The sequence below is a fragment of the Rhododendron vialii genome, chromosome 9a (genome assembly GCF_030253575.1).
Source record: "Rhododendron vialii isolate Sample 1 chromosome 9a, ASM3025357v1".
NCBI classification, from domain to species: Eukaryota; Viridiplantae; Streptophyta; class Magnoliopsida; order Ericales; family Ericaceae; genus Rhododendron; species Rhododendron vialii.
Window position 1 is genome coordinate 6,186,642 of NC_080565.1, and position 14,469 is coordinate 6,201,110.

A 14,469-nucleotide genomic window follows, 5' to 3' on the forward strand; every position below is an offset into this window, starting at 1 on the left:
ACCAAAATTCCTCACAAGCAATCTAGATCCAGAAAATAATTAATACTATACTAGTTCAAAGAACTACTGCTATGAAAGTTAACTTTTGACCTAAGTCCTACCAACCTCATTTTTTTTAATTGAAAAGCAACTTACCTAGATACAAGCTTTTGAATTTTTTAAGTCAAATGTGATATACTCCTTAGTGGAAGAACATGCCCTTAGTGGTTCTGTATTACAACCCATCCTATGCATCTAATACAACTCGTAAAAAGATCTATTGCACACGAGTGAGACAAATTAACACATACAAATCAATATGAAGTCAAATGTGATTTAGACACATCAAATAAACCTTATAGTAACATCTACTTTCATTGTTTCTACATGGGGTTTTTTTTTTTTTTTTTTTCAATCGTAAAAGGCCCAAAGGGCTGCGAAGAGCCAAAATCCGGAGCCCTCCGTTAGAAAGAAAGATCCTCAACTTTCGGATTATCCGTTTTAATTGGGTAGGATCTCACAAAGTATAATGAAGCAATACCTACAAATCATAGGAAAAGTTCCACACTGGGAAAAACTTCACTAAAGGAGATAAACAAGAAAGAATAAACCTAACAAAATGCACTAAAGGATATTTACCTGAAAATAAAGAAGAAATGCCATTATTTTATCTTCATTTCAATATGTTTCAATTGTCTATAATACGTGGATATTTGTTGCACTTTTTTTGGATTGATTCTAGATTTTGAATTCTAATTTTGCATTTAAAAAATGATTAGTACAGATTTTGATGCATTCTGACAAAATGCATTCTCAAAATATGAATAAAGAGCCACTGTCTGAAAACTAACTCTGAAGCTAAGTATCTTTTTGAATTCTCATTAATTTGGTGAGCCGACTTATGGAGCTCGCATAACTAAACATGATATTCAATAACTATTATTGAATCTTATCCCATAGTACTGGTGTCATGACATTGAATTCAATGGTCATAGTAAAAAATACAAATTTAACATTGCAATTAAAATACGCAGAAGCGTTTGACAAAAGAAAGATCTCAAAATATGATGACCAATAATGGTCATTGAGAAGATTGATTACATCTGTGGAGATCAGATATGGTATCGATCGGAAAACATCTGCCTAAACATAAAAAGAAACATCATTCTCTCTAGTAAATGCAACTTTTGGAGATGATGGAGGATATCTGTAATATGTGGATGATAATTCTATGAAACTGTGACGTATTTACAACATGATCATGTATTTGATATATGCTATGAAATTTAACTAAATTTAACAGTGTATAAGCATGGTTAAATCTAGGTCATATGATAAACTCAACCATGATATACTTTCATCTTCTCTTCTATAGTAAGTACATATTGTGTCCGTGATTTACAGTAAATTTAAATATAGGTTAGTGATTTTTAGTAATTTTAACGAAAATTGGATCACACATAAGTGTTATCTTTTTATTATTTATGCAAAATTTCATCAATTCAATTGCTTTTAAATAAATTATCTCAACTTAAATTAGGCCATGGTCCGAAAATGAATGCGAAAACGAAACCGAACCGTAATATAGTGGTTTCTAGTAAAATTCAACCAATTGACAGTGAAATGTGAACCATAATTTAAAAAAAAAAAAAAAAAAAGAAGGTGTGAACCAAAAGCACAAAAAGAGAAAGTGGATTTGAGAACTTTGGCAGCTTCCCACAGCCGTTCGGTTCAGTGGAGGTCATTCAGAATAAACCGAAAAATTATTCAGTGCCCTTTGGGCATGGGACTTGTTGGTGTCCCGAACCCTTCAACTACACCTATTTACACGGACCCACGACTAAAAGTGTTTTGGCTAAATAAATTACTACTTGTCTTATCTTTTTCTTTATTCAAAAAAATCGTATTTGTTAGTTTCGTGTCAATTTTTGTTAAATTATTAGTTCATCTCGACGACAGAAATCAGAAAAGTAAAAAATTATGGTCTAAATTAAAAATTCTTGAAATAAATTAAAAAAAAAGCTAAAAAGTTAGATTTTTTGGCTTTATTAAAAAAATTAAATTTGGATTACAATTTTTTATTTTTTCGATTTTTTTTGTTGAGACGAATTAATAATTTACATAAATTTGGCGCGAAACTAACAGTGTGATTTTTTTTGAATGAAGACAAAAATAAGCCGAGTGACTTAAGTTTGCTTCATCCCAAGGTTTCAGGTTTGAGACTAATCTATACGGAGCTTTATTCTGTTTTAATTGGGCTCCCTACAAGTATGCGGTTGGATTAGGCTCTATAATTAGTTGAGATACGGGGATCCTATAGTGATCAAAGTTACTATAGGGTTATAGTGGGCAATTTCAACCTTCCAAAAGTGTATTCAATGGTTCAAATTAAAAAAAAATTCGTTCACAATACAATTAGCCGAAGTACGAATAAACTGATTCAAAAACCTGATCGTAAAAAAGGCTTAGAACCACGAGTAATTATTCCATGGCACCGCAAAGCCCACGCAAATGTACAGCGGGAAAGAGTTTGGGGCACCAGTGCCCCTGTGGCATTGAATAATTTCTCGAGAACCACGTTCCACAAGGACAAGGCACTGAATAATTGCTCTTCCACCACTCCGGAGGTCTCTGTAGTTCTCATTGTCAAATGTCATTTTCTATTCTAGATTATCAACATCACACTCTACGAAATCGACTTCACCTATATTCTGTACCTACAAATATATACTATACCCAGAATTGGTTTCCAATATTTTGCGTGACAAATAGGAAGTCTTTCGTTATTTGAATAATTGAATCCCTTCCCTCTCAGACGGGAATCGGGTTCTGATTATTTTCTGCCGTTTTGAACTGGGTTTCTGTTGATTATAAAAAAAAAAGAATTGGGTTTTTGTTAGTTTTTACAAAAGTCTAAGAGAGAGAGAGAGAGAGAGAGAGATGAATAATATGGTGGCATTGAAGAAATTATGGATGAAGAAGACAATAGTGGGTCTTGTGTTGGGTCAGCTTCTTTCTCTTCTGATCACTTCTACTGGCTTTTCTTCATCTGAACTCGCCAGAAAAGGTCCGTCTCTTTTTTGCATCTATTTATAACCAAGGACTTGATTTAAAGGTTACAGTTAACATATAAGAGTGTTTGTGTTCGATTCTGTTTCTGCAGCCCAACAAGATTGTTAATCTTATGCCCTTTGTCTCGTCTTTAATTCTGTTGTTTCCCATGAAAATTAACTTACCAAACAAAAGAAAGACGGCTTATTTCTTCCCCTGAATGGAGGTTATTTGTTTCGTTATTTGTTCACCGCTTTCAGTCGGGTTGATTGTAGTCTTATTCAGTGGCGCAGCCAGGAATATACATCACTGGGGGCATTATAAGAACAAAATCTCTGACGATAGCCAACTCCCGACGACAGCCCACTAACCATTGACTTGATGGTTGTTGGTGATGCAGCGTGATTTTTGTGTTGGTTGTTACGTCATGTTACAAAGGAGAGCTTTTAAGTTTTGGAGTACTATTTTGTTCACCCATACACCTAAACACTACGTGAACATGTATTACTCACTGTCCATACTGGGTGAAAATTACTCACTCTTCAATAAATTCACCGAATTTTTACTTTGATATGATTGCAGACATTGATTTTGTGGAGCTTATTTGTGTAACAATTCAAACAAGTCATTTGTATTTTAACAAGTATTTAATCTAATAACATGTGCCTTGCTTTAAATATTGGGTGAACTCAAACTACCAATTTCCAAAAAAAAAAAAAAGAGAAGAAGGTGCAGTGGGGGCGGGTGCCCCCAGTGGCCATAGAGTGGCTCCGCCACTAGTCTTATTCCCTTTTGATGTAATTCAGATATTTTTATTCTTTTACCACTTGTAATAATAAAAAAAGAGGATTAACGTTTTGTTTATGGGTAAATAAATTTTGCGATTGATTAAATGTGCATTGTAAACTCACTGTCTTCTCTTGGATTTGCCTTTTTGCTAAATATTGTCATGCTTAGTGTTTATGGGTGGGAATTACAGATTTTTGTGAATATGCCATCTCATAGTTCAATTTCGATTTCCCCATCCTTATGATCATGCTAAACTTTTTAGAAGGATGATTTTTGCCTTTGATAGTCATTCTAGTTTGATTTGTACACTTTTTGGTGCGATAGGAATTAATGCGCCAACTTCACAGTCTTTCCTAAATTATGTGCTACTGGCGTTGTTCTACGGATGCACTTTCATATATCGAAAGAAAGCTCTCAAGGTTTGTTCTTCAGTTTTCTCTGTTCTCATTTCAGTAAATTACTTGTATTGTAACATCTCTAATTGCAATAGCCATTATTCTCGTCCTAATTTAATGCTTTATTATAGATTATGAGGTCATCTAGGAATCAGAAAAGGATATATGAATTAAAGGCAAGCTTGAGAGTCCCAAAGTGTGCGACAAATCTATGATGGATACACAAGTTGTATATGGAATTCAATGGAAAAAAGGCCATTGAAAAATATGAAACTCCCTTAATGCCTTTTTTCTTGATATATTTATTTACATATAAAAAAAGGTATTCAATGAAGCAATTACTTTTTTCCAAGCTAATAAGTGACCTGCTTTATTGAGAAACTTGAGCTTAAGCTTTTGCGCCATGTTGTTGGGTCCTGAGTCACGCAGAGCATGTCCAGGTGCTAGGACGTGTGCGGTAGCAAGAGTGCAAGAGGGACAATTATTAAAATTTGTAGGATTGAGGTCCTCTTAGAGCGCGTATATTGTATCTATTTTTGAAGATACTATAATGGTTAAGGCTTGCCCCACATTGGTTATTTATAACCTTCAATATTTCCGTTGCACCGAAAAAAGTTTATAACTTCCAAAACTAGTATATCAGTCGTGGTGACCTCTCCACTCATTGTCAATTGCTTTTGAGTTGGATGCTTTTAACATGGTATCAGAGCCAGGCTTTGGGAGGCTTTTGGACAAGACTCTCTTGATTGATTGCCCCGTTGCTTGTGCCATAAGTGCACCTTGTTTCGTTATGATCCCAATATTATGGATCATTTATTTACCTCTCCACATGCGGGTCAAGGGGTGTCGGGTTAGAGCTTATCCAACATTGGTTAAATATAACCTCCAAAACTCTTATGAGCATGGGCGTCGTCTCCACTCAATGCCAATGGTTTTGACTTGGATGTTTTAGCATGGTATTAGAGGTAGGCTTTCGGAGGCTTTTGGACAATACTCTCTTGATTGATTGGCCTTAAGCGTTCGTTGTTTCGTTCTTCGTTGTGATCCCTATGTTATGGATCCTTTGTTTATCTCTCCACTTGTTGGTCGGAGGTCGCACGTGCGGGGGAATGTTAGAGCTTGTCCCCCATTGGTTAATTATAACCTCCAAAACTAGTACTATGATCTAAGCGGCCTCTCTTCTCATTGCCAATTGGTTTTGAGTTAGATGCTTTACAATGGTTACATATTTACTTGTATATATGAGTATTGGATGATTTTTCTACAAGATCTGTTCAAAATTTTTCATAGCAGCTATAATAAATGAACAACGTTGACAGCTAAGTGGTCCCATACTCCCATGAAAGCTCATCATGTATGCTTGGCACACTAAGGTGCATAAGGATGCACATGTGTTGAGCCTCGACTCGATGAGACGTAGAAATAGTGAGAAAGAAGCTGAAATTGTCATTCAAGGTCCACCATTTAACAATTACATGTCTTAGTAGCAGAACTAGTTTTCAGAAGTGCTAGAATACAGAGCAGGATCCGAATTTTGTACGAGTCTTAAGGCCCTTTGGGCACTAATTGTTTCGATAGTTAATATTGTCATGGCTTATTCTTTCAATTTTATTTGATCGATGCATTTGTGTGTACGTGTGTGCTGCATTGGTGCTCTTCCACTCTCAAATAGGTGCCTAGTTAATTTTCCCCACTTATCATTAAATGTATACTTCTTTTTTGGAATCTTTACAGGCGAAGTGGTATTACTACGTACTTCTTGGCCTGGTAGATGTAGAGGCCAATTTTCTTGGTAAGTATGTCATACGGATGTTGAGATTACCGAGCTTAGATTTCCCAGCATCTTATTTCATGCATTAACGATTAGATATGTAAATATATGCTGTTATTCATGAATCCTAAATTTAAACAGGATGCTACAACCATTTTTAGTCTGTGATTTGTCTGTAGATTCCGGAATATAACAATGGGTTTATGTCCACGAGCGATGCATCGGATTGTATAGATATCATGACCTTTTCATGCAATTGTTTAATATGCAAGTTTGCATGTTGGAAGACCATATTTTCTGCTTTCATTTACGTGTGAGGAATTGCTATTCTGACTGGACCAATGTAGCTTTTTAGAGATGATGCCAAGTTTTTAGCTATCATTACGTGAACATATGTGGTACAGCTTATAGTCTTGCTTATGGAAAATGTCTGTAGGCTATTTGTAATGATTTATGAGCATTGCAGTGCAGAATTGAGTAATGCTATCGTTATGACAAAAGATCACTATTGTTGGTGATTTTCTATCATTTTCTTTTTGTCTCTGTCAGTTTCTTGGAACTGGAAAGTATGTGGAACAAAGTGAGACTTCGAGAAAGAACCTTGGCTTTTAATGGAAACTCTACTTTCCAACTTTCCCATGCAGTTGGTGGAAGGGTTATTATACCTGTTGTTTTTTTGTACTTTGTTTTCCTTTGATTTTGTGGTGGTGCTTTAGGATTCCAATGTACTGTGCCCAAGGTCAGGATGGCCCTAACCCCCCTTGCTGCTCTTCTTGAGAAGAGAAAAAGCTGGAATGAAATAGAACTCGAGGGTTTAGTCTGAACTAATCATACGAAAAGAATTTTTGACATATGGTGGTTGTATGTTAACAATGGTATTACTAAAATCCTGCGATTATGTGCTGCAAGCATAGTGACTTCTATAGTTCTATGTAGTTATGTCAATGGTCCTAGACTGTTCTGCCCAAATCTTTTCTTGATTCCGTGGAAGCTTTGGTTTTGATATTGGCTTCTGCCTTAGGGTCACTCTCTAGGTCTTACGCTGAAAGTGCGTTGTCTAAATTATTGAAAACGGTTCTATTCAAGATATAGCCGAGAGATCAACTGTTAGGCACAATAGTGCTGGTGATTTATACTACCACTCTTTGTCTATACACAGTAATCTGTTGTTGAGAACTAAGAAATGTGGAATTTAACACCGAGTACTTTGATTTTTAATGCTACTTCTGATGCCAATGATGCTAATATCAGGGTGTATCATTTGACTACTGAGTTCTTACTTGTTACTGATAGTAAGGAGATGGTTTGGATATGGAAATCTTAGGTTTTCCTAGTAGATGGTGTGATGCTCTATTTATTTTATTCATGTAGAAAAACAATTTTTGGAACATCCCAAACTGCAAACATGTTGTACCTAGATGGTGGTTTCTTTGTTGATTTCAAAGCATTAACTGTCAAAGAAGTTCATTTGATGATCTTTCAATGTGCAGTGGTGAAGGCATATCAGTACACGTCCATTACAAGTATTATGCTGCTGGATTGCTGGTCAATCCCATCTGTCATATTTCTAACATGGTTTTTCTTGAAGACTAAATACAGACTCAGAAAAGCTATAGGCGTTGCTATCTGTGTTGTTGGTCTTGTTGTGGTTGTCTTTTCTGATGTACATGCAAAAGATCGGTCAGGTAAGCGAATGCTGTTCTATGCAATATTTTTTTTCCTTTGTCTTTTGGTTTATATGGTTCTGCTACAGTGATGGGTGGAATATTTTTCTTGTTGCAATTTGACCCTCTTTGTTGGTTTTTCATTTAAACACAGGTTTCCTGAAAAGGCGATTTTCCCTCGTTTACTCTTTATGTTGATGTAGGTATTGTGTTTAATAGTTTTAACCTTAGTCACTAATGACAAGCCAAACCTGAAAAGAAACAGAAACAAAAAAAGAAAAGAAAAGAAGCAAAATGCACTGGAGGCTACCTTCTGAATGTATGAGAGTTTCATGACATTTATCAATTGCACACCTATTACTAGTTTCGATAAAAGTGCATGCGCAATGCATGTGGAAGGTAAACCTACATGCGGAAAAGTAGTTGCAAGCTTGCATAATGTCTTGCATACCTTTATAATGTTTATCAATTTGCACTGTTTATGCATTTAACAGTGGCAACTTGTATCAGATTCTTAATTGAGTGGAGCACATATGAGCTGATTGGTGTGATATTTTAATTTTCATGCCTTTCTCAACTCAGTACTAGCATATTTAGGTTTTAGTTCTAGAAGCTTGTGTAGGGACAAAGTGATACTGGACCGGGGGGCATGGCCACTCCCTGCCTCATTACCCCTAGAGATCTACTACAAACTCACTCCCAAATATGCACTGATCCGCATCCATCCAACGTCCGGCAGATCTGATATTCCTCTTTTAAATGTTTTGAGTTTTTGCTTTGTCTTTCTTCTTTGATTATTATGTTTTAAGAACACTTATGACTTCCTATGTGTGAAAACAAATTTTTGTTGCTGTTTGGTTGTAAAATCTGTACTAAGACTGATTCTATCTGTCATAAAAATTTAGTTTATTGTATTTCTAGTTTCTCTGATAGACTTCTTGGCCGATCATGACTTTGTCTCTGAGCATGTGATACTTTGTTAAATTCTAGTCCGATCAATCTGAAGAGATTTTTTTCCTCACTTTTACCATGTTTCGTGTATCTATGAACTGAAACCATGGAATTAGTTTTCATGATATTAGGAGTTTATATGGTTTGTAGGAGGCAGCAACCCACTTAAAGGAGACTTGCTTGTGATTGCTGGGTCTACACTTTATGCTATCAGTAATGTCAGCGAGGTATGCAACATTTTTTTTGTTGGCAGCTGGCATGAATATCTGATTCATGGGCATTTCATTGAAATTTCCGCCTTTCAGAAGAGGATGTGCCCTAAGGCCCTAAACCTAAAGTTCTGAAATGGCGGTTTTCTTTTTGTAAAGGATATCTCCATATCAGTTATTTGAACTGAAAGTCTTATCTTCATCTTGCTTCCTGACTATTACATTATGCTATAAATGCTACTGCCTCGATCTAGATTTTCTTGGAATCTCGTTTTGCTTGTTTTCACCCCCCCCCCCCCCCCCCCCTCCCCCCCCTCTCCCTCCTGGGTGGTCTTTTACTTTTGTCAATGTCCTTTCCCTCGTTTTCTGTTTCCCTATCTTTCTTTTCTGACCAATCAACGGCTATGCTATCACTCTCATTATTCAGCCGTGGTCTTTTGCCTTTCTTTCATCTTGGTATTTGTTGCTTTTTGGGTTTTAGCGAAACCACCTTCTCAGTAATTTGGTATTCTCCTTGCTGCTGTTTGTTCTAGGTCTCTCTTTCTCAACCTTACTCTGTCCTGGAAACAAATATTGCTTTCTGGTTTCTTCCTGGTGTTGACTGAAAATATGCAATTATTACGTTCAGTGCCTAGGAGTCAATTAAGGCAGCTCTTTTCTCTCTCAGTTGGTACTTTTGCTTTCTCGCCAACAAGAAGAAAATATAAAAATGAGAAAATAGTTCAACATCGGAGGACCAGCGATCCACCAGAAATGATACAATATGAAACCAAAATTACAGAACTACCTATGGCACTCCGTCCCTCAATCTCTTGAAATAAAAAATATGTGTTTTCCCATGAAAGGAGAAGATACTGAACGCAAAAACAATGACAAATAACACACTGTCTCATAAGGAACCAATATCTTATGGGTTTTTTTTGGTCTTCTGAAGGAGTTCTTCGTGAAAAGTGCTGATAGGGTCGAACTCATGGCGATGCTGGGTATTTTTGGTGCTATTATCAGTGCTTGCCAAATGTATCCTACGTTTCTTGTTTTCTGAATTTCGTTATATATCCAAGATTATTCTGTTATAGAGCGAACCAAATAGGTTTTCTATCATCATGACTGTTTCATATACTTAAATTAGCTGGATGTTGGTTACTTTCGCACGTCATTATTTGGTTGTGTGTTCCTACTTCCTACTGTAGGATCTTTTGGTCTTGTGTGGCAGAAGACTGCAATCTGTTATTTTTGTTTTCAAGTTGTATTCTTTAGCAATCCTTACAGAAGCATACTTGAGCGTAATGAGCTCAAATCTATCCACTGGTCAGCTGGGGCAGTAAGACTCTTTTCCAAATCTCTCTCTCTCACACACACACACGCGCGCGCGCGTGCGCACACACACCCCCACACACGCACTCTCTAACTCACTCGCCCACAAGCGAGCGCACAAAACTTGCATTCATGAAGTACATGGCATCAAAGAGCAACAATATTTCAAGTACATGTAGGGGTACGATAACTTGGAGAAGTGGAAGTTTAGGGGTCAAGATGATTGAAAAATAAATTTGCTCAAAATTAACTCGAAGTTGCATTTTTAAGCCAATTTAAGGTGCTTTCAGTTGTTCTGTAATTTAGGGAATCTAGTTTGAAAGGTTTTAGTTGCACTTTGACATGGTTCCCTCTTTTAAGGGAATTTTAGCTGCTTCAAGTAAACCATGACGCACGTAGCGTATGACCATATGGATAGCGATGTCACCGAGGGACATCTGAGTGGCTTAGTTTGAATTCCCCAAATGGGGAGACTCAAAAAAGTCTAGCCTCAAGGAGAACTAGTAGTTTGCAAGTAAAGCAATATACTAAAAAATGAAGAGAAAAATGTCCACTGTGCAGCCTATTACTTTTTTCTTTTTTAGTCGTTTGTATACCTTAGTTTCCAGTATAACGAATTCATTATTTCCTTCAGCAGGTTTATTAACACATTCCATGTTCTTTCCCCCGTAGGTGTTTCCTTTTATTGGATTTGCAGTGGCGATGTTTCTGTTTTACTCAGGTGTTCCCATCTTGCTGAAGGTATGGACTAGAGCTGTTGAGGTTTTCCATCTATGTTTTTTCTTTAACCAAGCAAAAAAGGGACCAAGTTGATGGTGTCGTTACAGTAATCCTTTTCTTCCATCCTGCTCATCTGAGACCCAAGGGTTATATGTTCCCTTAACAACTTGACAAATTCTTACACGTGTGTTTGCCCTCGTTACTACTAAAATTATTTTGCTGTGATAAACTTGTGAAATGGTGGCCTAATAGCGTGCTTTGAGGAAGTGGTTGACCATAGTAGCCTCATCACGTATGCTGCATACTTTTTTAAAGATCAGAGAAAGTTAAGACAAACATGGTTAATAAGGGGACCTGGTGCCTGATGGAATCATACAATTAAAATGAATGCAAGAACCAAATGAATACTAGATCAGGGAGGGGAGTCCTCGTGGTTTACCCCTGTGAAATGAAGAGTAAATGAAAATTCACATTTGCATGAGTTTAGGGGTTTTATGATTTGTATTTTCGATTACCCCCGACAACAATCAACAAACAACTCATTGCCTATCGGGAAAAAGTAATTGAATCAACCAAGCAAGTTCAACTAAGATCTACTCTATCTCTACAATCTTAAGCCATGAGTATATGCAAGCTTACAAGCAATATATCAATGGACGCAATACATAGAAGGATTTCCGTGGATAAAAGGTATACCAAAAAATGGATACAAAAGTTCACAACCTATGATGTGAATCTGCACTCATGGTCCTGACCCTCCTTTGGGACTGTAAACACCAATATATGAGCAAGTGTCTGCGAGTGGCTTTGGTTTAAGTCAGTTTTGAGGACAGGAATGACAGTGTATAAAATGCGTATGGGTTCTATAGATCTTTGGATTAAGCATTCTACTTCATAGGTTACTCTTGTTGCTATGTATTGTTCACTTAAGACTAAAATCTGAGGTTGTGATGGAAACCTTTGGATCTTTGAAAAAAGAAATCCAACATCGTGAACTTGTGATATGGAGGTTGCAGGGCTTCATACTTCTCGTTAGAATGTTCCATCATTCAAGTTAAGTGTCTTTTAGGATAAGTAGATGGTAAATATCACCTTTGATCTTTTGAAACTGCACAATTGACTTGATTGGAATATAGCTTTACCGACTAAAGCGTAGTAATTTTGTGTTTCCATGATTAACTTAGACCACCGACGGTTCTACCACTATTAGTTCTTATCCGGTGCCTCTCTTCTAAGCTTCTCTTTTTGCCATGCAGATCAGTGGGTCCACAATGCTAAACCTCTCTTTGTTGACCTCAGACATGTGGACTGTTTTGATTCGCATCTTTGCATACCATCAGAAGGTCTGTATTAACAAAGTTGTTGGTATTTTAGTGGAAACCCTACAAATTGAAGCATAACGGTTTTTAAGTTAATATTTTTTATATCCTAGAGCCGTCAATCTGAATCCAGTATTCCACCACAGGTTGATTGGATGTATTTCCTAGCTTTTGCTGCTGTTGCAGTTGGGCTCATCATTTATTCCGGGTATGTTCTTTCAAATTTTCTTGGAGTCCCTTTCTATAACTTTGCATTTATGGCTGCATTAAACAGCTTTCCTGGTGGCAACTCAAACTCGGGCACATTATTTAGGTGGTTTAGGCATTCTAGCAGCTTAACAGACTAAGTGATGAAAGCTAATCTTGAGTAAGGTTTAACTCATGGATTGTAGGGAGGAATTATTGGAGTTTCCATTGATCGATGAAAAATGTTGAAGTTTTTCAACAGTACAAAATCTTAGTTTTTGTGGCCTGGCTTCTTAAAAAAACTAGGACGTGGGTCAAAAGATCATTGACCCTGCCAAATGTTATGTCGGTTTAGGGGCCTTGGTTGACAACCACGTTAGAACGTAACTTGTTATCCATTTTGGGTTAGGGGCAGTTAAATTTAGGTCTTGCCAAGAGATAAAAGATTGGAATCAAGCGAATCAATTTTTAAGCCTCTCCGTACCCTTCCTAACTCCAAATTTGTGGGCCCAAATGCTCTGAACCTCTTTTATCTGGAAGAACAGAAAAAGAACATATCTGAGTAAAATCACCTGATTGGATACCAATAAAACTGGGAACAGGTTGCATTTCGTTCTGTTAAATGGACGGTTGAAGTTTAAAATATTTTGCCGTCCATTTCAACAAACAAAATATGACGTGTTCACGTGCCTACTGATTTTCGGTTAACCTGATTTTTTCAGTTATGTTATTTGTCGGTTCTACGCTTTCAATAGTTCAGATCATGGTTGTGGACTCGTTGTAAGCCCACAAGGAGTATGGATAGATAATGGAAAGGAGCTGAACCAAATTATGCTGCCTATGAAATTGTAGTTGGGCTCACGAAAGTGAAAATGCACACAAGTGCCGGTGGATTGTACTTTGCTTAGGGTTGTCCAATCAGATTGCTGCAGCATATTTATCTTGAATTTGGTTACTTGATGCTTGTGATCAGGGGTGATAAAGAGGAGGAACAAAAAAGTGCTGATGTAGGCGACGAAGAAGTTGAGCGGAGCAAGCATTTCGATGAGGAAGCTGGTTCCGTCGGGAGACGCTCGGAGCAAGCATTTCGATGAGGAAGCTGGTTCCGTCGGGAGACGCTCGAAAACCGGAGAAAGTAGTAGTAGTAGTAAGATTGACTTGGCTTCTACTGGGACTGCTGAAAGAGCAGATAACAGTAGGGTCTTGGAAAAAGATGACCCAAGGGAAGCCATTTGATTCATCATTTTTGCTGAAGTAGAAATTAAATAAAATTTTTGCTTTCTTATTGATGATGTGACTCATGTCACTTAGGTATTGGAATACCATGATTCACATAAAAACTACTGAGGAAGATGTAAATTGTGCACAAGGGCAGCCTCCTTCATTGCTTTGTGTTTCCATTTAGGTTGATGTCATGGAGTTATGCATCATGGTTTTTTTTTTTTTTCCAAATTACTCGGTACTCCGGGAGCACCACCACGTGGTGCTTTGGACCATTCAATAATCACATATTTATCAGGGGTCTATATACTTAGTTGTGGGCCTCACGAGAATGTTGGTTGTGGAGTGGTCCAGATAGGGCTGTAAACGAACCGAATCGAGCCGAACCTTGTTAAGTTCGGCTCGGGTTCGTTAAGGTATGAGCTCGGCTCGGGTTCGGCTCGAGTTCGATTCGAGCTTGAACAACTTGGCTCGAGTTCGGCTCGTTAAAATTTTTCAAGGCTTGGGTTCGGCTCGGTTGGGTTCGTTAAGATACTAGTCTAACTCGAGTTCGGCTCGGGTTCGATTCGAACTTGAACATCTTGGCTCGAGTTTGGCTCGTTAAACTCAAATGAATCGAGCCGAGCCGAATCTAAGCTCGAATTGAGCTCGTCAAGACTCAGGTTTGATTCGACTCAGCTCACTAAACTCAAGCGAACTCATACTCTCTCATTGATCGTATAGAATTTGAGAGAAAAATAAGTATTGAATTATATATACAACCTTAAAATTTTTTACATTTACAAATAGACCTCTATTGAATTATTAATTAAATTTAAGTATAGGTTTGCGAACCTAACCGAGCCGAATACCGTTAGGCTCAGGTTCGGCTCATTTACGGAACGAGCTTAGAATTGAGGT

The 14,469-nt window shown here is 37.3% G+C and overlaps 1 protein-coding gene across 2 annotated transcripts; it reads left to right on the forward strand.

Moving 5' to 3' along the window:
* The first annotated feature begins 2,570 nt into the window (after positions 1-2,570).
* Positions 2,571-13,717, forward strand: LOC131301359 (uncharacterized). 2 transcript variants are annotated; one of them, XM_058327579.1, is made up of 12 exons: positions 2,571-3,046; positions 4,144-4,238; positions 5,949-6,006; positions 7,476-7,670; positions 8,751-8,827; positions 9,744-9,826; positions 10,079-10,130; positions 10,796-10,864; positions 12,100-12,186; positions 12,309-12,370; positions 13,322-13,376; positions 13,423-13,717. In XM_058327579.1, the coding sequence occupies exons 1-12, from the start codon at positions 2,920-2,922 to the stop codon at positions 13,582-13,584; spliced, it is 1,122 nt and encodes a 373-aa protein (XP_058183562.1). In that variant the 5' UTR covers positions 2,571-2,919; the 3' UTR covers positions 13,585-13,717. The 2 variants fall into 2 exon arrangements, with proteins under 2 accessions (XP_058183562.1, XP_058183563.1); XM_058327580.1 differs by lacking the exons at positions 9,744-9,826; positions 10,079-10,130.
* The last annotated feature ends 752 nt before the right edge of the window (positions 13,718-14,469 follow it).

Bases quoted from the DNA above. Each gene is read 5' to 3' on its own strand.
- LOC131301359 (XM_058327579.1), top strand. From the start codon at position 2,920: ATGAATAATATGGTGGCATTGAAGAAATTATGGATGAAGAAGACAATA. The intron at 3,047-4,143 runs GTCCGTCTCTTT...TTGGTGCGATAG, and splicing joins ATCTGAACTCGCCAGAAAAG to GAATTAATGCGCCAACTTCA. The intron at 12,371-13,321 runs GTATGTTCTTTC...GCTTGTGATCAG, and splicing joins GGGCTCATCATTTATTCCGG to GGGTGATAAAGAGGAGGAAC.